General features: G+C 48.6%; 1 protein-coding gene across 1 annotated transcript; it reads left to right on the top strand.

Moving 5' to 3' along the window:
* The first annotated feature begins 1,821 nt into the window (after positions 1-1,821).
* Positions 1,822-3,117, top strand: LOC136055721 (serine/arginine repetitive matrix protein 1-like). Its single transcript, XM_065747583.1, is given in 3 exon segments — positions 1,822-1,944; positions 1,946-2,477; positions 2,480-3,117. Coding segments are annotated over 3 exon segments (1,293 nt in total).
* The last annotated feature ends 22,982 nt before the right edge of the window (positions 3,118-26,099 follow it).

Here is a 26,099-nt window from a genome sequence, read left to right as displayed (position 1 = left end):
GCTGAACCTCCACGGCAGCCCTGAGGAACGCGGAGCTCCGCCCCTCTGCTGCTCCCACAGCATTAACTCCTTCACTGCTGCGTGATGCTCTGATGTGGAATACCGGCATCAACACCGCAACACCACAAACAGGGTGACATAGCCAGTATTTGGCACTACAGTCTGGGGTGAAATTGCAGGATTTATGGGCCCTAGTTTGGAGGTAATAGTGAGGATTTGGGACTAGAGTATGGGAGAAAATAGTGAGGGTTTGGGACCACTGTGTGGGAGGAAATAGTGAGGACTTGGGGGAGGAAGCAGGGTGGAATAGGAAAGACTAGGGGCTAGACTTTGGGGGGGAAATAGCAAGGATTTAGAGCTGGGGTTTGGGGCTGCACTTAACTCAGAAAATTTGTTTTTGCAACTCAGTTAAGTGGAATCACTTACTCAGTTGTTTTTGCAACTGAGTTAAGTGAGCTCAAGAGCAGAGTGCTGCTACCTCTGCCGAGCTGGCTTCCCAAGAAGGACTTGTCTGGTCCCATTGAACCCAGAGGGCCAGCTCCTTCCAATGCTTGCTGATTGCTTGGAAGCCCAAATCCTTCCGGCCTCCAAGCTGGAAACAGGGCCAATGTCTCCTGGGTCCCATTGTGCAGTGCCTGAGCGAGAGGATGACCCGAGCTAGCTGCACAAGAGTCATCTTATTAATTTCTCTGTTATTTGACTTCAGATAACCCCATTGGGTGACTCTGATGTTGGTTTCCTAAAATTTGGTACCGCGAAGATGACCACGCCCTTTGCTTACGATGAAGGCACAGAAGCGATGGGAGAACTCACCGAGGTCACAGTCGTTGCTGGGGTGGGAGCATTTGTCCCACAGGAGGTGAGCAGAGCTGGTGCTCTGGTGAGCGTGCTGCACACTGAGACTGAGCTCTGGGCCTTCTTGGAAGAGATCATCCTGGGGCAGCCCATCAGAAGCACCGCTGTGGTGTGTGTGTGAACTGAACGCAGCTTAGGCTGAGCAGGCCGAGCAGGTGAGCTGGGCATGGTGCTGGGTGGTCGCCGCGAGCTGTCTCAGAAGAAAAGCTGGGCTGGGGAGGAGTTCCAGCTCCAGCGGCACCCCTCTGTGCGGCTGCTGCTGGCTGCTGGTGTCTGTGAAATCAACACACGATCTGTTGTTGTAGGGATGGAGCCTGCACGTCTGTGGGATTGTGCCGGGCATGGGGGGAACTGGAAAGCCCCCACAGGTAAGAACCTCTTGTGAGCTGTGGTGTGGGTACCTGCCTCTAAATGGGGCTGCATGAAGGGGTGTGTGCGATGGAGGAGAATGTTCGCTCCACATCCATGCTGAATGCAGAAGTGGCACAACTATGTTACAGCAGAAGGGCACATTGAATAAACTATGTTTGAAGATGAGAAGTTTGTGGCTGGCTGTGCTGATATCGTCCTCCAAAGAGATGCTCTCCATGTATTTCTTGTCTGCTTTCTGGCAGAAGCTGATGCAAGCAGCCTTCCTTGGAAGCGCAGCCTTGCAGAAAGCCAGGGGATGAGCACGGAGTGTGACACTGCACCCAAGAGAGGTACAGACACACAACAGACATCTGGGCTTGGTGCACAGTCTCCTACTAAGGCTTTCTGTCTGTCCTTTCCTGGGACTGTTGTCCCTTTGTGTTGTTGGGGGTCTTAATCCCTTGGGATTTACAGTTACCTTTTTAGTTCTGATCTGTGCTATGAACCCAGTGTTCACCCATTACCCTAAGATCCCTTACCGCGAACACAGTGGGAAGAGCTGGCATTGACCCTTTGGAGATTTTCTTACCGTTCCAGCAGTGATGACTAGTTTGGATGTGCCGGACGACGTCAAAGACATTTACGGTCTGTTCTCATGGATCAAAAGTGAGTCCGGGGGCTGCAGAGCCCACAGGGGCATGTTTGTACACAGTGATGTGGGAAGGCTATCATCTCCATTTTAGGGGATGTGCTTGCCTTTTCAGATGTGGCAAGAGCTGTCGAGGTCCCCCAGGAGAACCCCAGCAGCCCTGCCCCTGAATGCTTCATCTCTGAGCTCCCTCACATCCCCCTGGACAACAGAGAGCTCAGCATGGAGGGACTGGAGGCCATCGTGACCCCCACTGACCCCTTCTGGGGGCTTCCACCATCCCCCGGGCTCCTGCCTGAGCTGCACTGCGGGTGGTCGCTGTGTCACCAGTGGGTGCGCAGCTCAGCCCACAGACAACCCCCCTCATTATCCCCACACCTCCCTCAGCCCAACCTATGCAGCCCACGGAGGAGGTGCAGGAATGGCGGCCTCAGGGGGTTCAGGCCCACTCCCCGCCGTCACCGGGCTCTGTCCCCTGCCGGGTGGCAGAAAAGAAAAACAGGGGCAGCACCAAGCGGGCCAAGCGCCCTGCACCTGCTGGCAGCCCCCAGAAAGGGGAGAGCTCCCGGCACGAGCAGCCCACCAGCAGCACCCCAGCCAAGAAAAGAAAGCTGCCGCCGTGGAAGGAAAGGAAAGAAAGAGAAGGCTGCAAACACCCGCGCCAAATGAAGCTGGCTGGGGTCAGCGCAGGAGGCAGCAGCAGTGGGCGAGCGGGCCCTGCCAGCGAGCTGCACAGACACCTGCTGGACTCCATCCAGGCTGTGCACCCACTGGGGCACAGGGGGACTGCGGTGGGGCCGGTGCGCCAGCCACCCTCCGTGCAGCCCCAACCCGCACCCAGCGCTGGGCCTGCTTCCCCCCGGCCCTAACGCGGCAGCACAGACGGGGCAGCGCCGGCACCAGCAGACAGCACGGCCAGAGAGCAGGACGCTGCCAAGAGGACGGCGCCGAGCTGCCTGCTGAGGAGCGCACCGCTGCCGAGGGACCCACCCTCACAGCTGCACCAGCAGCAGCCTCGGCCACAGCACTCCGTGGACGTTGTGCCCCGCGTGGGGCCCAGGCTGGGTGGCCGTGGGGCACCCACACCACTGCAGGAGTCGCTGCCCATCACAGCCAAGCAGCGGCCTGAGCGGGAGCGCTTGAAGAAGCTGGCCCGGGACCGACGGGAGCGGGCGGCCCACCAGATGAAGATCGGCTCCATGCAGTTCCTCGTGCAGTGTGAGATAGACATGGCCACAGCCGACAAGTACGGCTACCCGTAACCCTGCGCTCCTCGCCACCTGATGAGCCGGCGTTTATTTCCAGTCCTGCCCAGTGAACAGCCTGGGGGAGACCATGCACAATTCTGCTGCTGCCGCTGAAGGATTGAGGGGAGGAGCGGCAGAAGGCAGCAGCTGCTGGGCACGCCGTTACAGGTCAGTGCTCTGAGTGCTGTCCAACTCAGCACTCCAAGTCCCGTTGCACTCAGTCCAGAAGCAATCATGATTATGGATTCATCAAGAGCAGACATTTGTCCAGCGGCATTCAATGAGCTGCTTTACAACTTTGCTATTTGATAAAGGGGTTCACCATTTCGCCTTGCAGTTAGGCTTCTTGTTTTCATTTCCCTCCTGATTTCCAGCTCCTTACTGCTCTGTCTCTATCCCTCTTCTAGGGCTCCATATCACAGACGCTTTATCCTCTGTGCTGCATCCTTCACAGACAGGCTCCACCGAGCACAAGAACAAGGGAACCGGGCAGACACAGCACCAGATGTCTGTGTGCAGAGGGATACTGTTCATTGCATCATCCCAGCAGAGCAAGGCCTTCGCTTTTCAAATACTCCCTCTCCCATTTATTTGATTTATTAGCTTCAGTTCCAAGGAGGTTGCATTATATCGTGTTATTTTGCATTCCTGATTCTTATTTAGTAAATTAACTTTCGTCCTCAGATTGTTGCCACTGTTCTGTTTTTAGGCCCATCTCGCTGCCCTTTTCCTTTTTCTCTTTCCCAGGGTCCCCCGTTCCAGCTCTGGCACTGAGCAGAAGGGTATGACAGTAGGAGAGTATGACAGGGAGACAACTACCAGCCACAAATTCTGCACTGCAAGCAGCAGAGCCAGTAACACAGACACCTGAACGCTACCGACCCAGGGCTTGGTGCACGCCCTGACACACGTTCCTAAGCCAGGGCAGCCCGATCTCAAACGGCAGCACTCTGGCTCACTCACTGCTATCAGTGCACTCACTTGTCTTCTTCTCCATTAACAGAAGAATTACAGAGATTATTAGGGCCAGTAACTCCTCTCCAGTAGCTGCTACACTTACTCTGCCACCAGGAGGTCCTGGACAAGAAGGAAAATACCCCACCTGGCAAATACCACATGGTGTGTGGTACACTGACAGGGCCAGCAAAGGGAATGCACCCCTGTGGTACACAGCTGCGTGCAATGTGATCTGAAGAAGGGAACGGACAAGGCAGCCTTCTGCTGCCTCCCAGCTACCCCCAGTGGCTCCCATTAACCATCCCTTCAACATCCCAGTGCCTCCACAACAGAGCAGGCTGCCCAGGGCCCCAGCCAGTGCCCCAGGTCTTGAGCACCTCTGTGGATGGTGCACTCATAGCTCTGTGGGCATCCTCACCACTCTCATATTGAATAATTTCTTCCTTGTATCTACTCTAAAGCTCTTCTCTGTTTTAAAGTTGTTATCCCTTGTCCTATCAGTGCTGTGCCTGACAACCCCAATTTATTGCAGAATAGTAGCTGAGGACCAGGACTGTTTATGCTTCCAGTGGCAGTAGAAAGTAAATTGTTCCATTGAACCCAGCTAGATTTCCTGGATGGGCTCTTGGTGAATGTCAAATTGGGATTTGATTTTAATTTTCCCTGAGTAACTAACTATACTGCTCTATCAGAGTGATTGCTATTAGCGAAATAATTACAAGCACATTATGTAAAAACAGCATCTTAAATCTAGTTTAATATTAATCTATGTCAAATTTACAGTGACAGCCTGCTTGTCTTACTAACGAATATTGATGTAATAACCCCCTTGAAAGAAGACAGCCTAAAGCACAGCAAGCAGACATTTCCTTTAGAGGAAAAGAAGGATGTAGTTGGTTGGCAGAGCCACTGCTATTTCTGTAACTTTTCTTTTAAGGTGCTGCTTGCTGGCAATCATGTTCCTTTAGTTTTCCTTTTGATGACATATTCGAATTTGAGAAAGAATTTGGAAGAACATACAGAGCTCTCAGGGTTGTACTTCAAATACCAGGATTTGAGGAATTTAATTCTTGGATCTGCTCTGAGCAAAAGGAAAGAGCTCAAGTGGAAATCAGTGAAACTGCCTGTATCCCACTTCCTCTGTTTTCTGTCTTAGTCCCTCCTCTTGGGGCTTGGGGAGGGGGGTTGCTGGGGCCCTGCACACAGGGACCTGTGTGGTGGAGCTGAAGGGAGCTCCTCTGCTCAGTCCGCTTCTGTACAGGATTTAGTTCTTGCAAAATGAAAGTCTGGGAAACAATAAAAATTTGAGGGAAATAATTCAGCTCAAACCTAATAGAGCTTTGATTTCCATTCCCTTTCCCTCTCCTTTTCCCTTTCTTTGTTAGAAAACCATTCAGCAAATTGTATTGTGTTGGTTTCAGCATCAGTCTGGACCTGAACTGTCTCCATAGTGCATAGGAGTTGTGATTTTTTTTGTTGTCACTCCACATTCCTGCTGAGAGCAGCCTCCTGCACTGCGGACAGGAGATATCCATGATGCCATTTAGTCACCAAAAGCATGGTGGTGTCTGCTACAGAATGTGAGCGGCAGGGCGACAGGAGGAGACATCAAAGGCGATACACAATGCACCAGCACCCCCAGAGAGAGATTCTCATTTCAAGCTTCTCAACATGCCAGGAGCTTTTCCATTTTAAAAACGTTAAAATACCACTGTTATTTCTGCAGGGAGGATTTTTGTCTCTCAATTTACAACTGCTTTCATGTTAGTTTCTTGAAACTTTCCCACTTCCTGGTGGAATTTTCTTACTGTTTTCTGCTGTGCATGAGATATATGGCAGTAAGACAACAAATAAAGCAGGAAATCAGCTCTTATGCTATTAAATTTCCAGCCTGTATATCCAGAGTTTGCATGAAGCAAAGCTTAAATACTTCATGACCATAATTGCTTCTTCCTCTCCTGATCTCAGTTTGAAAAAACTCAGCTCAGTAACAACCACAGTTCTTGATGGCCTCAACAAAAAATAGGTATACATCGTTGTCTTTATTCTTTGATATGTAACCTTTCTTTTTTCTTTATTTTAAAGTTGAGTTAGTCTTCATTCACTAAGTGTTCCAGGTAGTTCTGTATTGGAAACTTGGAGACATCAGTATTTACCACTTCATGGGCTGCTGTGTTTTTGCCAAGTTAGCAGTTATTGTGATTTTTCCTCTGAGGCGGTGATAGAGTTATTGACTGCTGCTTGACAAAACCTGGGTGTGAGGAGGTTTGGGATACAAGGGAGAATTAGAAACATGCCGGATTTAGTTTCTCAGACCCCTTGTGCTTCAATGCCTTGTGAAGCACACTGGGTTTGTACTGTTCCTGATCAGAAAATGTAATTTCTGATCAACTACCTTTATAGAAATATAGCTGTATTACCTTTGTTGCCCTGCCTTGCTGGACCTTTAGCCTCAGCAATGATAAAAACAAATGTACATTTGCTTGACAAGAGTGAGACCAAAGCCGCGGTGTGGGGCAGCTGTGCCTCTTGGTACTGATGGTAATGATGAGTATTAACACATGTATTATTCGTGTTACGAATCCAGCTGCCCTTTCTTGTCTTAAGGACATTATTTTCCGTAAGAGCTCCATTGGCAGTCCTAGCATCTGCTGAGATTCATTCTAAGTGTCATTCATTTTCATTATGTTTCTGTCTAGTTCATAATGGGGCACAGAGCATTCTGACTCGTGCAGGTATTTAGTGTTTCAAAATAAAAGGAATTGAATTCAATGCAGATGTTACAGCATGTCAGTCTGTATTTCAATGTCTGCCAGAAGAAGAGGCAATGATGAATGATGGTAGAAAGTTAAGATGCTAAAAATGTTGACAACAGAAGTATTGTCAGTGATCTTGAAGGTAACTGGAACCAAGGGACTGCAAATTGTGCAGGTGTCAGAGCTAGAGGAGGGAAGGGGTACCAGAGATCTCAGGAGCAGTGAATTGTGTGTCGGGGTGGAATACCCAGTGCACTGTCTGATTCTAATAATGTTAAGTCAGTATCAGCTTTCTTTGTAGGTAGGCTAACGGGGTGGTAGTGCAGGTTTAAGAGAAAAGGAGCATGTAGGGCTTCTGATTCAGTCTTGCAGCACATAAAAAGATGAGTCTACATCTTAGCTCAGCTGTTCTCCATTGAGTTAAACCTGAAATGAGATTCACTGCATTGAAGCCATTAAGCTTATCCGTTGTTTATAATGGAAATTGAAGAGACACAAGGGGCTTTTAAAGATAATATCATTGGGTTAACACACTGAATTGTATTATCATGCTTTAGAAGGATGCTTCCTGGTCTGATTTTATGATATTGCAGTTAAATGAAAATGAGTTAGCCTGCCAGCTTCCCTGAATTGTGTTCCTTTTATTATTATTATTATTATTTTATTTTATGCTTTTAAAATAATGCCTTCTCAAAAGCAAGCAGCATCAGCCTCGTGGTAACTTCTGCAGTGGATGCTAAAGAAATCTAGATGTTCCTACCCCATAATCCTAGGGATGTCACTAGAAGTCTGGTCTCAGTCTGCACCTCTGCCATCACCAGTCAGTGCAGTAGCCCACCAAAGATGTTCAGTGTCACTCAGCTCCTGTTTGGATTGTCGCCCACTTCCTAGACTTAACTTTTAGTTTCAGAGATGCTGTGTCGCATCTACCTGTCTTGTGGGCAGCTGTGTTGACCCCGAAAAAATCAGATGGCTTCCTCTAGAAGATCACCATCTCTGCACCTTGACCCATGTGATGCGTGCAAAACAGTGAAGCATTACTGTTGCTTTGCGTTCCAATGATGAAGTGGTAACTGTAATTTCCTTGAGGGTGTAAATGCCAAGCTAAATATTTAAACCCTGCATAAATAATGATCAGTCCCTCTTCAAAGGAAGGTGATAGGGGTTATAATTTCACCTCTCCCTGAATGATCTGCTTCTTGGTGCAATACACCCATCTGGGAACCACAAGCTATTTAGAAGGTTGGCTACAGTGTTTTTGTACCCAAACCAGATTTTTCTTACTTCTGCCAGTGCGTCAGCAAATCATTTTAGTGTGCTCTGACAAACAGTAGCACGGGTGGGCTGCGCTCATACTCCAAGATATACCTTGCTGAGGTTTGAAAACCCAAATCCTTAATGGTCTGCCACTTGGCATTTTTATTCCTTTATAGATTTTATGGACAGTGAGATAATCTGAGGGTTATGAGAGTCTCATCTTTATGAAACAAAAGGTTGCTGCAGGATGTGGGGGACCTCGGAAGGTGAAGGCTGGGACAAGTGCAGGAAGGAGTAAAATTGTTGTTATTTTCCACCAGGAAAAGCTGAGTTTGGCTGTGAGGAAGGAGTTAACAGAAGTGGCAGAGCTCAGCAGAGAGCAGGATGTGGAGGAGGGCAATCTGGGAAATGGTTTTAGAGGTAAATCTCATCTAGGCCTCCAGTTATATAAGGTCTATGGGCAGGGAGCCCTGGATTCCTTCTCTTATGGTATCTCTGGTATCTTTGCGAGGAGGAGTGACGCAGCATCATTGAGAAGACAAAAATGCAAGTGTCATCATCCCAGGTGCATCCCCCATCTCCTGTGAGTCACTCCTCTGGCTCCCACGTGCTTTTAAAGCCACATACTTCTGAACAAGGCAAGGCAGAGTGTTAAGAAAAGGCCTGGACAAGGACTGTTTGTTTTATTGTTTTTTTTTTTTCCACCCCTCCCAATCCTCCAGCATTTTCTGGACTGGCACTGAGTTCTCAACAGCTGAGGCACCAAAAAAATTCCACAGAGAACTTTTTCCCTGTCAGTCTGTGAGATGTCACTAACTGCATTTGTAGAAGAGGCTTTCTCAGGTCGTTTGCTGCCACGTCAGGTACACTGGAGCATAAATATCATTACAAGGTTAGCATTTTGCAGCACTTTGCTAAGGACAGCAAGATAGTTTATGTTTTGTTGTAGTGGGATAGGAAGAGGAAAAAGTGTAGATCCCTCCTTAGCAGTTTGTGTAAATTCTGCAAAAGAAACAAGAGAATTTAGATCTCTGGGTAAGGAAGTGTAGTAAACCTGTAGCAGTTTGCTGTGGCAGAAATCAGGTTGTTCTTCCTTACAAAGCACTTGCCTTTGCAGCTCATTGCTTTGTGAGCTGGTTTATGTGTAAGGTGGGTGATAGCAGTGCTTTGGTGTCTCGTGTCCTTGTGAGATGTTCATGAAGTCAGGCTGTGTTTTCCAAGATGTTTACTGTGTTAATCTTTAGAGTGAGTTCCTCTAGTGATACTGTAATGCAGGATAGATAGAGCCACTAGAGGAAGAGAGATGAGAAATACTGTGATGTACCCAGCCAGCAGATAGTGTTTCCTGATGTGTATATAAATCCGCATACTCTGGGAGAGCAAGCATAGTAGTTAGAGACAGGAAAACCGTTCTGTTGAGATTTCTGAAACTCACCCCTTAAACAATTTCTGTCAAGTCAGAGAAGTAGATTAGAAACAGCTAAATGCATAGCTTGGTTGAGAAACTGGTGGTGAATAGTACTGAGGGGCACAAATTTGGAAATTTTGAACTGTGGGTGTGCACAATATTCCTTTTAATAATTATAATAATTTTCATATAACTCTGAAGGATGAATCTAATTAAAGAAACAGAAGTTTAATTCTTTAAATTAAACTTTAATCATTTAAATTCTTTATCATTTTCTTCACATATATATAGATGTGAAAGTCATCAAGGAAAACTGATTCACATCTAAATTCACGTGTTGTTACTCGATCTGTGATTCTGTAGCAAGGGAAGAAGAGATTAAAATATATTTCTTATCTTAGATTAGCTAGAAGCAGGCTTAATATACCTTTAATAAGAAACAGTGGCAATTAATATAAATGCCCTGAGTTGTGAACTGAGAAGCTGTGCAGTGGATAAGCTCTGTGAACTTCACTTCTCTGTGGGGCAGATGTGTATATGGGTGGGGGGATGTTGCTGGAGATGGTGAGGGGCTGCAAAGTCCCACCTAAATTTGCTGGTGAACCTGAACTGGAGGTACGAACCATTGCTCCAGGTGGAACTATGAGACCTCAAGAGAAATGACTGAATGACAGAGGGACCCAGCTTTCATGCGCCAAAGGAGATAATCCTAGCACAGAGCAAGCAGAGCCTCCCGTGTGGACAACATAAGCCTGCTCCGTGATCCTTTGTATCTGCAGAGAAAATTATGCAGTCCATGATGAAATCCTTGAAGCTATGCCTGCATTGGCAATGACAGCAGAGGAATCTAGATGGAATCTAATCTAGGTTTAGCTAGTTGTACTCATACTTCAAGGGGCTTGTCTACAGATAAAAGTATTTTTGGTTAGCTAATTTGGACAAGCTGTATGTGATCTCCCTTATGTCCCTCTTAAAACAACAACAACAACAACAACAAAAACCTTTTAGTTTAGAAATGGTGCTTAGTAAATAAAACTAACACTTCTGGTGTAGGTAAACTAAAAATTACCATGCAATAGTTTCTGGGTGATGAACTGATGGGGTTTTCCTTTGCAGTATCTTTCCTTTTTATTGCATTTTCTGATCTTCTGAACCCTTCTGTCTAAAAATCAGCAATGACGGGTTCTCAGTAGTACCTACCTGACTTGGAGCACAAGGTATAAATGAATGGCACAGAGCAGTAGCTTAGTCAAGCTGTGGAGTCTACTCTCTTGGATCATCTTAGGCCTTCAAAGTACAATGTTAATGATGTGTAATTTTTTCTGAATTGGTGTTTTGGAGAAAGTAGTTGTATTTTAGGAGCTGCAGGACCTCACTGCGTATTCTTGCAGAGAAATGCTAAGCAGACAGATTACCTTTCATGAAGTGCTCTCATCACTGAGTGTGCTGCTGCAGCATGCCCTTCTTAGGCAAGGCTCTCCACTTGTAATCCCGCACTGCTGCACTACCAATCACTTTTTCTTACATGTTGGAGTTTAACTCTTGATCTCCATATCTCCAACTTCAGGTACAGCTACAGTATGAGCAGTTTTCCTGCCAACAGCCTCTTTTCTAAGAAATACTATGTTTTCTTACTTTGAACTGCTCAGTAAAGCACATGGTGGCAAATTTGACAGATTTCTCTGTTATTCAAATTTTTTATTGACTCCATCAGAAATGAGCAACCTCCTCTTTGGAGTAGGAGCTGCAGCTCAGGAACACCACCTAGAAGCCCTTGGATAACTGATTTTACTCATGGAAGTTCTGCATGCTGTAGCTACTTCAGGGAAATGCAACCCTCTTGTTCCTGCGTGTTCTTGGCAGGTCTTACAGGTTTACTGCTGGTGGGTGTGGAGCCCTGTCCTGCTGGGGAGAGCCACCACAGAGCCCAGTGTGGTTTTAAGATGTGTACAGCTCCTTTACATCTTTTCATTCATGGACTATAGTGAGCAGGTTTAAATTTTTCTGATGAGCTGGGGCAGAATTTATATCCAAAATGTATGTGATGCACTCTGTTCCAAGCAGGATTTATCAGGTGCTGAGCTCCTTTGCTTTTGATTGTCTGCCATTATTGTCTCTGTGTGTATTTTTCTGTTGCTTTGATTTGATTGTTCTAGCTGATGTGGAGCTTGGAGCTTCTTTATTGCTCTGACTGCATGATGTCCTGTTTTCTCTTGCTTTAATAAGAAGCTTGCCAATTTGTTTTTCATGATTCATCTCTGTATGCCTTGAGGCTTCTTATTTTGGATGAGAATTTCGCAGCTTATATTTTCACAATGTTTAGGATGAAAGCTTATTAAGCTTATCATGATCCTCAGGCATCAGCTCAACAAGATACCAAAGTCTGTGCTTCATTCTTAGCATGTGAATAGTTCCCAATGATTTCGAGGGGATTTGCTACACATCTTCTAATCTAGGCTTAACCATATGTAAAACACTGAACTAGGGCTTTTGTTTGTAATAGAACAGCTTCTGAAAAGTTTTGGAAGAAAAAGGGCCGCTGTATGGTGCTGCCGTAGTGCCAAATGAGTTGAGTGAGGAATCTACATGAAATACTTTCAAAGAACTTTCACAAAATCACAGCCCAAGGCAAACAGGGCTATCCTGTCTTCTAACTGTGTTTCCAGAGGGTGGTTTTACTGTGATTGACAGCAGTTCAGCAGCAGGTCGGGGCAAAAGGCTTTGTATTTTTTTATCAAAGGGAGGCAGTTGCTTGAACAGCAGAGAATTTAAAAGGATTCTTTTTTGACTATTTCTTTTGGTATTAAACATCACACTGTTGTGAGGGAGGAAAAGCTCATGGTCCAAATCTGTGGAAGCTGGCAGCAGTGAAGGAGAGGGAATCTTTGCAGAACACTGAGCAGGGTTCCTCGGAGAGAACAGTAAGTAATTCTGCTTTCTTTTGCTTCTCTTTTCTTTCCTGCTGTTTTAAATATCGTCCTTTTCTAGCATGCCATTAGCACGCAGTCCCTTCCACCTTTCTGCTGGAAAGTACCAACCAGAAAAGCTCCTTCCCATTGCTGTGGTCAGTGGGAGCCCAGCTGTGCTGTGCGCTGCAGAAGTGCCTCTGAAGGTTGGTGACACGTTCAGAGCACTGGCTAGGCTCTGCAAAGCCTGCCCTTTGGTGGAGTTTGTCTTGTTTGTGCTTTGGAATTGCCTGGGAATTTCTTTAACAGGGCATTTGTCCCAGCAGACCAAGTGGGCCTGATGGTGCTTACACACGAGAACTCACCGATACCATCCAGTGTAGGGTATGCTGTGACTTACAGCCTGAGTGTGATCTTTCTCCCATGATTTTGTTGAAGGAGGAGTTGCTCTTGACTGCTTGAGGAGTGGAAGAATTTGGAAGCAGCTCGCCATTATGAATGTGACACACATCTTAAGGAATGGGTGAAATATCTCCATAGGCAGCAAGTATAAAATCTCCTTTTTTGGAAACCTCAGCTTGGAGCATGTGATGTGGAACCATTTAACTGTGTGGTTTTTATTTGAGCTCACACAGTGCCTCCCTAAAGATCAGGGAAAGTAGTACTACTGCTAAATCATCTCTTGGGTTTAGTATGACTGGTGCTTTTTTTTTATTATTCAAGCCAAAACTCTGACCGTGTCCTTGTTTGTTCAAAGCAGTTGCTTTATCCTCCTCTGTGAAATGCTCAAGCATTCATCTGTTAAATTGGCAGATAACCCAAGGAAATCCATAGCCATATCCACAAATTGGAGCTGAGGAGCACAGCAGCTGGAGGCAGTGTTCCTGTAGATTGTTTTCCCACTAATCCTAGAGCAGCCTATAACTGTCTTGTGGTTTCTTCCTTTTCCAAAATTGCTTGTTGTTTGTCCATGCTAGAAATGATACTCCCCTAGGCACTCCATGAGAACACCAAAATCCTTTTGTTCTTCCTGCGGCATATATGTGTGTGTGTATATATGTATATATAAAATATTTATATATTTTTCCTTGCTGTTGATGTGTGTAAATATATATATGTATGTATATGTATAAAACCCACCCTAAACTTTGTCCTGTAGAGCTTCTTAGTTCAGTCTCTCTTAGTAGTGATGCATAAAGTGTGGCTGTTCCTGGCAGTATAAGTCTGCTCCTGCTATCATTTAACCTTTAATTTAAGGTGGTAAAGGAGTAATACAGACAGGAATGATCTCATTATTTGCTGCTTCTTTTCCTGTGTGTACTTAGTTTCTCTTTAACCGGATGTGGTGTGAAGCAGACTTCATCGTTTTCAAACCTATTTTAACACAGTTGTAAATTCCTTCGTGAGATACTTGTCTGTTCTTGATCCTGAAAAACTATCAGGTCATTCCTCCTGTATACCTGGGCTTTCATAAGCAAGAAACACAGTTTCCCTTCCTCAGTCAAGCCTTGGGTCTGTGAAGTGACTGGGTTGGTAATGCACAGCCACCTTGTTTGTGGAGGTCCAAGATCTTATTAGACCAATTCCTGTAACCCCAGATCTTAGGAGGAATCTGTGATACTGGGACTTGGGACTGTTCTCTGGGATGAGAATGAGCGGAGAAGATGTGTTAGTGATAGTGAAAGATGATGGCAGATTCAAGGGCTGGTTCCTGTAGAGATGATGGGCTGTTGGTTAGGATGCATTGGTGGCTGGATTAATAATCTCAGTGTTTTTTTCCAGCCTTAATAATTCTATGTTTCTACTAGTGGGAAAAGTGGGGATGGGTTAGCACTGAACTTGCTCTTAGTGGTCTTTTTCAACCTATATGATTCTGTGATATTCCAGAGGAGCATGTGGGAGCTGGCCACACAATTTCTCCATTGAAATCCTTAGGTCTCTTACAGTTCCAACCTAAAATGCATAAATGATGGTATTGGAGGTTGACGCTGTGGACTTCAGTCTGCTGATAAGCTGCCTTCTTCGTTTCCCTGTTGTACCTGTGATACGATTAGTAAAGATATGTTAACCTGATATATAAGTAAGAGTAAAGTTATGTTAATATGAGATGCTGACATTTCAGCTTTAAATCTAGAGGACGTTTAGGCTGTGAGGTTAACTGAGATAGTGAGTTAAGTGCGGGGTTCCTGTGCTGCCATCTGAGCAGGAATGAGACTGGTGATGCATTTTGTATGTGTATTGGAGTTTAAACATCAGTTTCAGTTCTATCTGTATTATCAGTGTCCATTTGTTTTTGGGGCCTAATGGGACAATACTGCTGCTGGCTGCTGGTGTCTGTGAAATCAACACGCGATCTGTTGTTGCAGGGATGGAGCCTGCACGTCCGTGGGATTGTGCCGGGCACGGGGGGAAACTGTCCTTCTAGTTGGGTTTTCTGTCTGTTCTTTGCTGGGACTGTTCTCATTGTGTGTCGTTTGGGGTCTTAATCCCTGGGATTTACAGTTGCCTTTCCTGTCCTGATTGGAAAAGTGAACCCATGCTTCACCCAAGAGCCTAAGATCCATGACCATGAACACTCAAGCTGAGATTTCCTAGCGTGGTGGCCCATTTTGCAGACTGGCAGCAGTGCTGGATTCTCTTTTGATTTTATTGCTTCACTTTTTTTGATGATGACAGGGAGAGGATCTGTGACAAATGGAAAGAGACACATAAATGAAGTGTGTGCTGAGAAAGCTCGCGCCCAGGCCGGAGGGCTTCCCAGCAGGCGATTCCCAGCTCAGGGGAAAGACCTTCCCCTGCAGTGAACCCCCACTCTCTCTCCAAGACCCTGGCTGGAGGAAGGCGCAAGGGCTTGGAGAAAACAAAACCAACAGCAGAGCAGTTCCCTGCCAACAAGAGGGTGAGGGGGTGAGTGCTGCAGGCAGAACACCGTGAGGATGCATCGGAGCGGAGACAGCGTGCTGGCTCCAGCAGCACACCCTGCGCCTGCCGCAGCGCGGATCTCCAAGCGAAGAGGTGAGAAGGTGCTGCAGTACCTGCCCTGCTGAGCTGCTGCCCTCAAGTAAACTCAGTGTGCTCGCTAGGGTTGGCTTTGCTTTCTGTTTCTCTGTAGAGGAGAAAAGAGTTGAAGGCTATGTAGTCCAAAGGCAAGGAAGTGCCACAATGTGAAACCCCATCTCTTTCCTTTCACTACGTGATGGTCTTCTGTGCATCCCCCTAGACATGTCATTCCCTGAGAGGCTTCCTTGTCCAATTTGCTATCTTTTTTCTGCCATCTGCTTTTATGGCAGCCACGTTTTTGCAGTTCTGCTGTTGACAAAATGAATTTATTTTTTTTCTTGCTTTATAGCTAGAAGAAGGCGGCAAAAAGAGAGGAGAGCGGCAATGAGGAAGGCTTCTCTGAGAGCTGCTGCTGCACGTGCAGAGGTGAGTCCTTGGTGAACACAGGCACGCACTCCTGTCCTCATTGCCTCAGTCTGTCAGACATGAGAGAGATTGTAAACTCCCGAGGGAAGCGATGTAGTAGAAAACACCCAGCGTGGTGTTTGAGGAAACCACACTGTCAGGGAGAGCTGCCTAGGTGATTCCCTACATGATTCCCTCTGGCTTGAGAAGAACGCGGTTGGTAATGGCTGGAGGGTTTTGCTGTGAGAAAGATGCTTACCATGTCGGGAACTGCAAGCTTTGAAACAGCTTTCCCACAGCAGAGCATGAATTTGATCGTAGGCAACATTGTACGAGAAGTAAGGTCAGTGACCTGTCTGACAGGAACGTGCTGTTCCGCACGGGGCCATTCTGGAAGGTTTACTGACCGTACCTTCTTAATGAGCTCTCCGAGATTGTTTCTGTCCTATTTTCACACTTGCTTTGTTTCTTTCCAGTCCTCCGCAGTGAGCACGCTGGTAGTGATGATGCAGAAGCTGCAGTTGAAGAACTGAGAGGAGGAGCATCAGGAGGCACTCCAAGTCTTTTTCTGGTTGCACTCAGTCAATAAACGTTTGCTCTTATGGATTCACACAGAGCCCGATTGGTCCAGCGGCATTCCATGAGCTGCTGCACGACTCTTGGTCCAGAGTAACATCTCTGCAGCTTAGGACCACCACGCTCCCATCGTGGCACACTTCTCCATAGAGGCAGTGCTCCATGTTCTCCTGACGATGCCGTCACCTAAGGTTGCCCAGGGCTGCATGGGTCACAGGACCTGGCTGCTCCACTCTGCTCCATGCCCTGCATCACTGAACGCGGTGTTCTCTGCACTCTGCTTTGTGACCCATCTGTACCTCAGTTTCCAGAGAACAACGCTATATCTCAATTTGCAAGTCAGCTCCTCCACAACTGAAGTTCTAGGTAAGCTTTTGGAAGTAAGGAGTGACTAACACTGGGAAGAAAGGGCCACAGAGGGAACTCTGTATGGCGCTTCATCGCCTTCACCGTGCAGAGGGCCAGCAGGGAGGCTCACTGCTCACTGGGCCTCAACATCCCCCCTGCTGCTGCTGGGGCACAAAAGGCCAACCCTGCGTCACAGCCCTGAGCTGCCCTAAGACAGGAGGCTCCTGGCCCTGGCCCAGCACCCTCTGGCAGCCCTGCCAGCTCCAACAGGGATAAAACACTGGGCAGGACCACACAAGAGCTCGATGGGCGTTTTGGCCATGCCCGTTCAAACCCTGTGACTGTCACCATGGAGCAGGCAGCGCCTCGCGAGGAGCTGGAGGAGCCTGTGGCAGGGCCCTCTGGCACCAGCCTACCTCAGCGGAGCTGGCGAGCCCTGAAGAGGAAGGCCCTTCCTGAAGAGGAAGCAGCTCCCAGGCTTCAGCATCCCAAAAAGGAGAGGCCACCCTTCCACCAGCAGGAATACAACAGTGGTGGAGCTGATGAGACTGGGACTGGGCAGCAGCTGGGACACACACCGGCCCCAAAGGGCCCTTGTCATCAGCGTCTAATTCCACCACGGAAAGAAAGGAGAAAGAAAGACTGCAAGAAAACTGTGTTGTGTATACATATATATATACTCAAACAAGAAAGAATGATTACCATGCATCACACACATATTTATATACTTATACACATCTATATCCATGGAAATAATTAACATGCATTATAACACACATCTGTATACATCTGTAGATGTGGAATTACTGACTGCACTCCCCCAACATTGCATTCTTTCTCCCTCCCTCTTTCTTTCTCCCTTTCGTTTCCTTTCCTCTTCCCATCACTGCAGATCACAGTGTGCAGTGCAGATCCCCGTGCTGCTTTTCCCCATCTCAGTGTGCAGTGCAGATCCCCGTGCTGCTTTCTCCCATCTCTGTGTCCTGCCCAGATGCCGTTGTTTGGCTGCATCTGGCTGTGGAACTCCCAGCCCACAGCCCCACTCCGCGCCGCCATCCCCGGATCGTCTTCATCCCCCACGCCTGACGCCGTCTCCATACGCCGTTGCCATAGCGACGCGTCGTCGCGCGCCGGAGCCATGTGGCGCCGTGACGTCATCACTCCGCGCCGGAGGTGGAAGTGCCCGCGCGGCTGTGGTGCCGGTCTCGCGCTGCCGCAGCGCCGCCTCAGCTCCTGCACGTGGGTGTTCGGGGGGGCACTGGGGAGGGGGCCGGGGGGAAGGGGGTGGGGGGCTGCGTGCCACTCTTCGTTGGCCCCGTGGGGTCTCTGTTTGGCAGGTGAGGCGCCATATCCCGCATCCCCTCCCCTCCTCGTACTGGTTACCTCACTGCCCACCCCCCCACCTCTGCCCACGGGTCGTCCATGACCCCCCCCAGTCCCTCTTTGTAATCTCCGGGGACTCTTTCCCCCCTGGTCCTCCTCCCATCTGACTGCTAGAGTCCCCCTTGCCTCCAGTTCCCCCTTTCTGCTCCACCCCCCTCCCCTTTCTCCAGGTTGCCCCCCCCTTGTCCTGCTTGCGCCCCCCATCCCTTTATCCTTGATGCTCCCCCCCCCGCCTTTTCTCCTGTTTGGGGCCAACCCCCCCTCTCCTTTTTCCAGTTTGTGCCTCCCCCTCTCCTTTTGTTCATTTTGCCCCCACCCCTTTCTCCCCCTTCTTCAATTTGGGCCCCCCTGCCCCCTTCTCCATTTCCCCCCCCCCTCTTTCTCTTGCTTGTGTCCCCCCTCCCCTTTTTTGTCAAGTTTGCGTCCCCCCTCCCCTCCTTTTTGCGTCCCCCCTCCTTTTTTCCTTTTTTCTTCCTCTTTGTAACCTTACTTAATGAGAGAGGGAGAGTCCTGACATTTAGCACTGTGTCACAGAGCAATTCTTGAAACTTTTCCAGAGAGCACAGACACCGCAGAAGAAGAAGGGGCGTTAAAAACATTTGATTTGAATGTCTGCAGGCTGCTTCTATTTCTTTTCTCCAACAGGGCGCCAGCCTGAAATCCTTCTGTGTCCTAAGGTTTGGTGCCAGCCCCAAGGTGCATCGCTCCACCAAACTTGCACACCTACCAGCAGAAGTGGTACATATTTGTAAGCCAAGCTCATACATATTCAGCAGGTTTCAGGACATTTGTTTACATGCTCCTTGTTTTCATCCCTCCCCCTGATGCATGAGCTTTGGCTTCCTTACGTGGTGCCATCCCACATGCCCAAATACCCACATGCCCAAATACCCAGTTTGAGGCAAACTGGGTATTTCCCTTCCTGCCCTCTGCCCACAGGGTCCCCACAGTCCCCCCATTCTCTCTTTGTAATGTCCAGAGCCTCTTTCACCCCTGGTCCCCCTCCCATCTGACTGCTAGAGTCCCCCTTGCCTCCACTTCCTCTTTTCTGATCCCTAGAGTCCTCTTCCACCCCCCACCTAAGTGCCTTCCCCCTCCCCCGTTCTGACCCCCAGGGTCCCATGTCTCCCCTGCACCTCGAGTATCCCCACTCTGACCCCTGTCTGTCCTCTCTCTGTTCTGACTACCAGGGTTCCCTGTCCCTCCTCCCCATCCCCCCGTTGTGAACTAGAGTCCCTTATCTATCCCCTCCCCCAGTCCTGTCCCCACAAGTCCTGCCATTCTGAACCCCGGGTCCCCATTCCCCCCGCCCTGAGGTTGCCCCTCCAACGGGTCTTGCTATTCTGTCCCCCAGGATCCCCCACTTCTCCCCCACACCACTCGTATTTCTCCATTCTGATCCTCTTCCCCCTCCCCCCTGTGTCCTACATATCTGACCCCCAGCTTTCCTTGTCTCCTGCCACCCTCCAGTGCCTCCTTCTTCAGACCCCTAGAATCCTCTGTACCCCTGCCTCCAATTCCTTCTTCAACTCCCTTTCTCAGCCCCCAGGCCCCTTTTCCAATCCATAGAAGCCCCTCACAACCCACCAGTTTTCCCATCAGCCCCTCTCCACCATCAGACCCCCTTTCCTCCCAGTAGTGACCCTGCTTACCCCTTTTACCCCCCCCCGTCTTTTCCCCTTGCTCCCCCTCCCCCAATTTTTTTTCCCTTTGGATCCCCTCCCCACCCGTCTTTTTGCCTTGGGCTCCTTCCCCTATCTTTTCCCCTTGGCTCCCTCCCTGCTTTATTTCCCTGCGTCTCCCTTCCCACATCTGTTTTGTGGTACTCTTAATGAAATTACCAAGGTACTTGTGGTCTGAAATCAGGAAACATGTGTCAGACATCCAGGCTGAAAAGCTCTCACTGGTGTAATAAAGTACCCATACGCAGACAGGAATGGGAAGCTGACTTGCTGATGTGTACAGCTTTTAAAACATAGGCAGAAGTTTTGTCTGCTTGCTGGGCTTGAAGTCCAAAGGGCTTAACAGACGTCTCTGTGTTTGGAGCATCGCTGAGAACTTCCACTTGTTTCTGTATTTAAGATGAAGACTACCATGACTGTGAAACAGTTGTGAAGAAACACAATGGAAGGCAATCCAAAAGGGCACAGGAAATTGCAAGGTATGCCTGAAAGCTCCATCATTCTGAGATGCTGACATTTCAGCTTTGAATCTCGAGGACATTTAGGCTGTGAGGTTAACTGAGATAGTGAGTTAAGTGAGGTGGTTTCCTGAGATAGGGAGTTTTAGAAACACTGATGCTGGAGTCAGAAAAGCAGTGACTCTGCAGACAGTTATAGCATCAGTGATTGAACTGCGAGCATTATGTGCAACCTGAATGAGAAATGGATGTTTCCGAGAGCCTCTAAACACGAGCATCCAAGTGCTTTTCTAGCTGGAGACCTCCTGCCCCCTCCTTTTGAATCTGGAGAGTTGAGCTTCACAAAGATGAATGGAAGACCAGGGCAGGGAGGGAGATGGAGACAGTCTACAGCTGTGAATGGTTGCTACTTCTGCAGATAGTTTTTGTTCATGATGAGTTTATCAGTTAATCAACAGTTCAAAAACAAAATGCATTGTTTTAAAAGCCAGCTGTGTGTTTTCTTTAGTTAAAGCTACAAGCGCTGAGGACTGAATTTTCTTGCTTAAGTGCTCATGGTTTTTCTGACGGTGCCTCAAACCTGAGTGTTTTGTACCTGAATCTGGATCGATGCTTTAGCTGCTGAGGTTTGATTTTGAGGAGATGAGTTTCTGTGTGCTAGGAAGGGATGGCATCCTTTGAGTTAAAACAAACAGAAGCAAATGTCACAGGGTGCTAGGCATAGAGGCAGCTGCAGACTGACACGTTCATCATTGCATGGAAGTTCTCTGATAGCAGTAGGAAACCCAGCCTTACAAACGTGCCGTTCCTGTGCCACTCTTTGGAATACTGGTGTGTTGTGAAAAGTTGCAGCCTTCCTTGATGATGTTCTGGATATCATGAGGTTAATTTATGATATAGGTGCCAAAGATTATCTCCTTATTAAGCTGCCTCATCATCTGTTTTCCACTGATTTTGTTTCTTTGCAGTAGGCATCCCAGGTGAGACTGAACTGGAACATGAATGTGCTCCTGCTTTGGTAAATCAACCAGCTCCTGGGGAGATGGGTGCAGGACAAACTCTGCTGGGGGCATTAGCAGCAGTGCTAAAGACGAGAGCCCAGAAGACTCTCAGATGGAAGTTAACATTCAAAACATGAATGTATGGAAAAGGTCTTTACAGCAGTGTGTGTCACTAAATTTGTACAATTATTCTCACACCTCTAAGATGTGACTGTCTTCACGTTGTGAGGAGTAAAACATGCAGCAGAGGAAACGCGCTCTGACTGCACTTCAGGCCTTTTCTAGAGCTGTTTCCTAACTTACAACAGCTTTGGTGAGTAAAATTTCTCCTGCTGTGTACGTAAGAGTGAATTGATTTCAGAGCCAAACAGTTCTCATGGATGGAGTGATACTACTTCAAAGTACATCAGGGACTTTAGTCAGCCATTGTGTAACACCATGATTAGAAACAAAAGCTGATCTGCAGGAAAGAATTGGGATGAAGTGAAAATGGACTGGGTTTTGGAGCCATTTCAGCATTTTTCCCTTGATTTTTCCAGCTCCAGGAACAAGAAGGAACTATAAAGGAACAATAAGTTCCTGACGGTGCTTTCTTTCCCTGTCTCATGCATGCAGGGTCCTGCAGGGCTGGAACCTGTCCCCGGAAAGGAGACCCTTTGTGGACTGTGGGCGCTGGAGGTGGGTTCCTGTCAACATGGCTCTTTGTTTTTGGGCTCCTGCATGTCCCCCTCCTCCCCGCCAGCTCCCATGCTTTTCCTAGAGCATGCTGTCACAGGGGGACCTTTGTTGTTTGCAAGCTGCAGGAAGCCTTGAGCCCAACCGGGCTTTCAGGCACACTTTGAAAGGGACACACCCTGGAGTGTGCGTATTTGTGTATGTGTGCGCGTGCTTGGGTGTGCTGTTACCAGAAAATGAGCTTAATAAGTCAGAAAACAACATGGAGGAGGGGAAAGCTCTAAATGTCTCAGCAACAGATAGCACAGCCAGCAGGAGTGTAACACGACTGCCTTGTCCGAGATCTGCTGAGCTCAGGGTCCCCTCAGTTTCCTTTTTGTACTGAAGAGCCGGAGGGAGCTGTGATGGGGTCTCTCCTGTTTCTCTCCAGACCATCTGCAGATGCATCCCCTCGGCCCAGGCCACTGATTTCACGAGCATGCTTGCAGAAAGCCTGCTGTGTCACAACGACAGGCGTGCGTGGGCTGCTGGGACGTGGATGACAGCATTTCTGGAGAACTGGAAAGCGGATAACATCTTTGGAGGTAAGACACGTTTCCCTGTTTGACGTGACCGGCTTTTCTCGTGGCTGTTGCACCTGAACTTGTGCAGGTGGTGTGAGCTGAAGGCACACCGCCCAAGTACTGCAGAGAGGGGGATCGCTGGTCCGAGCTGCGTGTTTCCAAGGTCTCCCAGTGATGCAGGTGCTGCCATAAGTGAGGCCTTGACCTCTGGGGCTTATCAGACTTCCCATTCCTATCCTTCCCCTGCAAGACTACTCTGTGCCTTTGGGATGCATTCTTTGTCTTGCTTCGTTCTCTTGTGACAATTCCTTCTCACCATCTTCTTTTCAGGTGCCACAAATCCTGGACAGCCTTTCCATCAACCTGGAGGCCATGTCACGCAGCATCCACAGGGTCCACGTGCTGCAGGCGGTGTGTCACATGGCCCGCTTTCACCAGGAGCCCGTGATCAACATCCTCTTCCAGAAGCATCTGTTCACGCCCTGGTTTGTGCACTCCCCCCAGCTCCACTGAGGTCAAAGGCAGACCGCATGGCTTGCCCGTGTCAGGGAATCTGGTGAAGAAGCAGGCCCTTTTTCCCCCCAGAAGTCAGAGTGTGCCGAGGCTGTGTGCTGATGTCCCAGTGAGGAATGTCCCCATTGAGTGACATCCCCGCTGTGTGCCGTTCTCACAGAGTGATGCCCCTAGAGAGGGACAAACCCAGTGTTTGATGACCCCAGTGTGTGACATCCTCACCACGCGATGTCCCCAGTGAGTGACATTTCCACCAATAGGAACTGGGTGCTGTGGGCCCCGCTGCTGACAGCAGGAGCTTACAGCCTCTGCTGAGAGCACAGCGGCTGTCAGAGGATATAGGCTCATGGGTGAATGGCTCTTCCCCTGCAGGCACGTGGCGGAGCTGTGGGGGTGCTGGGGAGCAGTGCCCTTGGGGTGCAGATTTTGCAGCACCTGACTCAGCAATTAGAGGCAGCAGGGGAGAACGAGAGCCTGGGTGCTTCGGGCTCTGCTGAGGTATGTTTGATGGCAGAGGTGAACCTACAGCTTTGCACGTGCTGATGAGAGCCTGTGGAGAGTGCATTAGGGGCCTCTGCTGGGGAGTGTCAGCATGAGAGGACGGCTCCAGTTTGCTGTCACTGGTCTTGAAGGCTGTCCTTGTCACGAGACCTGCAGACAGTTAAGAGCTGCAGGGCAGGTGTGGGGATCAAGCTGGTGGGAAAATCCCTTCTCTAAGAGATGGTCCTTGGTTGAATTTCCCTGTAGCTTGCCTGTGCCATGTCCACGGTGCTGGTCAGGCTGCCGGCTGAGAAGAGGATCCAGCACTGCTTCCTCAGCTCCTTCCAGGCCTTCTGAGTCAGATCAGCAAGGTGCTTGGGGGAGGAGATGCTTCTTCCTGCTCTGAGCTTCCAGAGACAGAGCTTCTGCAGCGAGCTGAGGAGCGTGTCCAGAGCATGCCGGTGAGGACCTACAAGAGAGAGGGAAGAAGGAGGGCTGTCCTTCTCCAGCCAAACCTGCTCCTTCATGTTGAGAGAGGGCTGTGGCCTTCCCATTTTCCCACATGAAGAGACAAGTCGCCCGTGCTGGTTTGGACTGGAAGTGCATTGCTTTGTGTTTTCTTTTTTAAGTCCATACCATCAAGTTCTGTAGAGGGTGCTGACCAGGTGCATGGGGAAGAGGAGGATGCAGCTGCTGTGCAGGCAGGGCGTGTGGGTGTCCTTGGAAAAACGCCAGGCTCGTGCAGATGCTGTGTGTCTGCTGACGAGGTGAGACCCCTGGGGCTCCATCTGACCCATTTGAGAATGGCCGTGTGAGGGAAACAGCTGCCAGGACTCTTTGTACTCCCGTGTGGCAGAGTATTGCCTGTGTTGGAGCAGGGGAAGTTGTGGATCATTGCCTATGTTGTTCCACATGACCACGTGTCTCCTGCTTGTGCTCTGTGTGCAGCGTACTCCTCCACACGCAGCTCATCTCAAGAGGTGTGACACAGTCCCTGTCTCAGTGGCTGAAGTCCCTGTCTGAAATCCTTCAGCTCACAGCAGCAGCTCTCTTTGCTGAGGTGAGGCAGCTGCAAGAGGATAGTTCTTCAGAAACTGCTGTTTGGCTTGTCTCCTTTGGGAAAAGGGTGATAGAGGGGAGAGTCACCATTAAGACTCCAAGGATGCTTCTTTGTACAGTGCCAGGGCTTAAGCTGTATCTGGGTGCTTATGGACATGCCGCTTTATTTTAGCTAATGAAAGAGCCACTGACCACAGAGAGGAGGTTCCTGGAGAGCATCCTGGATGTTCTGATGGAGAAAGCCCAGCAAAGAACCAACGCTGTGCGACAGATGGCAGTGAGAGGTCTGGGCAGCACGTTCAGAAGAGCACCTGAGAAGATGAGACCAACTTTTCCCCTCTCTGACTGCAGCACCTCACTCGGGAGATCCAGGTGCAGAGCTCTGGCAGGCTAGCTAAGGCCAAGGAGTCTTTTCTACGGCTATGTTCCCCTCTCTGCCATCAGCAGGGAGGCAAAGCTGGTAAGCAGCACACCTTCCTAGGCTGAGAGCTGCTCTCATCTTCTTAGTAGTAACTTCAGCCCTTGGCAGCCATAGTAGACTCGGCCAAAGCCCACTGAGCATCAAGGAGTTAGAGAGCTGCACAGCAGTAGAGCTGAGCTGGCCCAGGCCTGTGCTGCACTGAGCTGCGTGTACAGCTTGTCTCTCAGTGTGTGCGTTGCCGGCTGTGTCCCTTGGCTACAGCATGCTCTCAACCAGCTCAGCTCCCTGTTGTGCCACTGGTTACACTGCCTGCACGTCCTTGTAACCCTATGACTTTGCTCTTCGGGTGACCAAAACGGCACAACCCTGTGAGAAAACAAAAAGTATACTTAGAGCTGCAGCTGTGGAACAGGATAAACAGCATGAGAAAGGAAGGCTGAGAACCAAGGACACTTCCAGAAGAAGAGGAAAACCTGCATGATGGCAGGCCCTAATTGGAGGAAGAGTGCATGGCTTGGGAAAATTCACAGCCCTGATTGGATTATCGCCTGTATACACGGTTAAGGACTGTTTTGGGAAGTTATATTGTTGATATGTAAAGGCGGGTGGGAAAGTTACAAGAGAGAACTTGTGAAGTATATACGGGATGTTAAAACCTGTAATAAACGATTTGGATCGTTCACATCTGAGTCCGTGCCCGACACTGCAATGTTGTTTATCATATTTGTTGTTAATCGTATTCTCAACTCTGCTGTACAAAGGTTGGATTTTTGGCACAATCCTACGTAGCAGTGTGTTTATCAGCTTGAAATGATAAGCATTGTTTACTTTGTATATTTGATAATGAAAAGTGGTCTGACAATAAGCAATGCAGTTATTGCTAAATGGATCCAAGGCGTGGGAAGTGCTTGTCAAGCTATAGTGGAACGAGCAAGTCAAACTCAAACTGTATTTGCAAAAACAGAAAGGGGGAGAACCTGGGGTTCCACCTCAAGAATGGTTAAGTAAGGTAGGCTGTTTTCTGAGTTTTATTTGTTTAGCTGGGGATGACACCATCCCACTGATGGTTAAACTTACTCAGGGTACGATCGGGGATTTACTGATGTCACGGTGCTATCTGTCACAGGGACACAAGGAAACAAGAAGGGA

Source organism: Cyrtonyx montezumae, unplaced genomic scaffold, assembly GCF_038088225.1.
Source record: "Cyrtonyx montezumae isolate F1298 unplaced genomic scaffold, pur_monq_1.0 scaffold_47, whole genome shotgun sequence".
Taxonomy (NCBI): Eukaryota; Metazoa; Chordata; class Aves; order Galliformes; family Odontophoridae; genus Cyrtonyx; species Cyrtonyx montezumae.
This window is presented reverse-complemented; position numbering and strand designations above follow the sequence as displayed.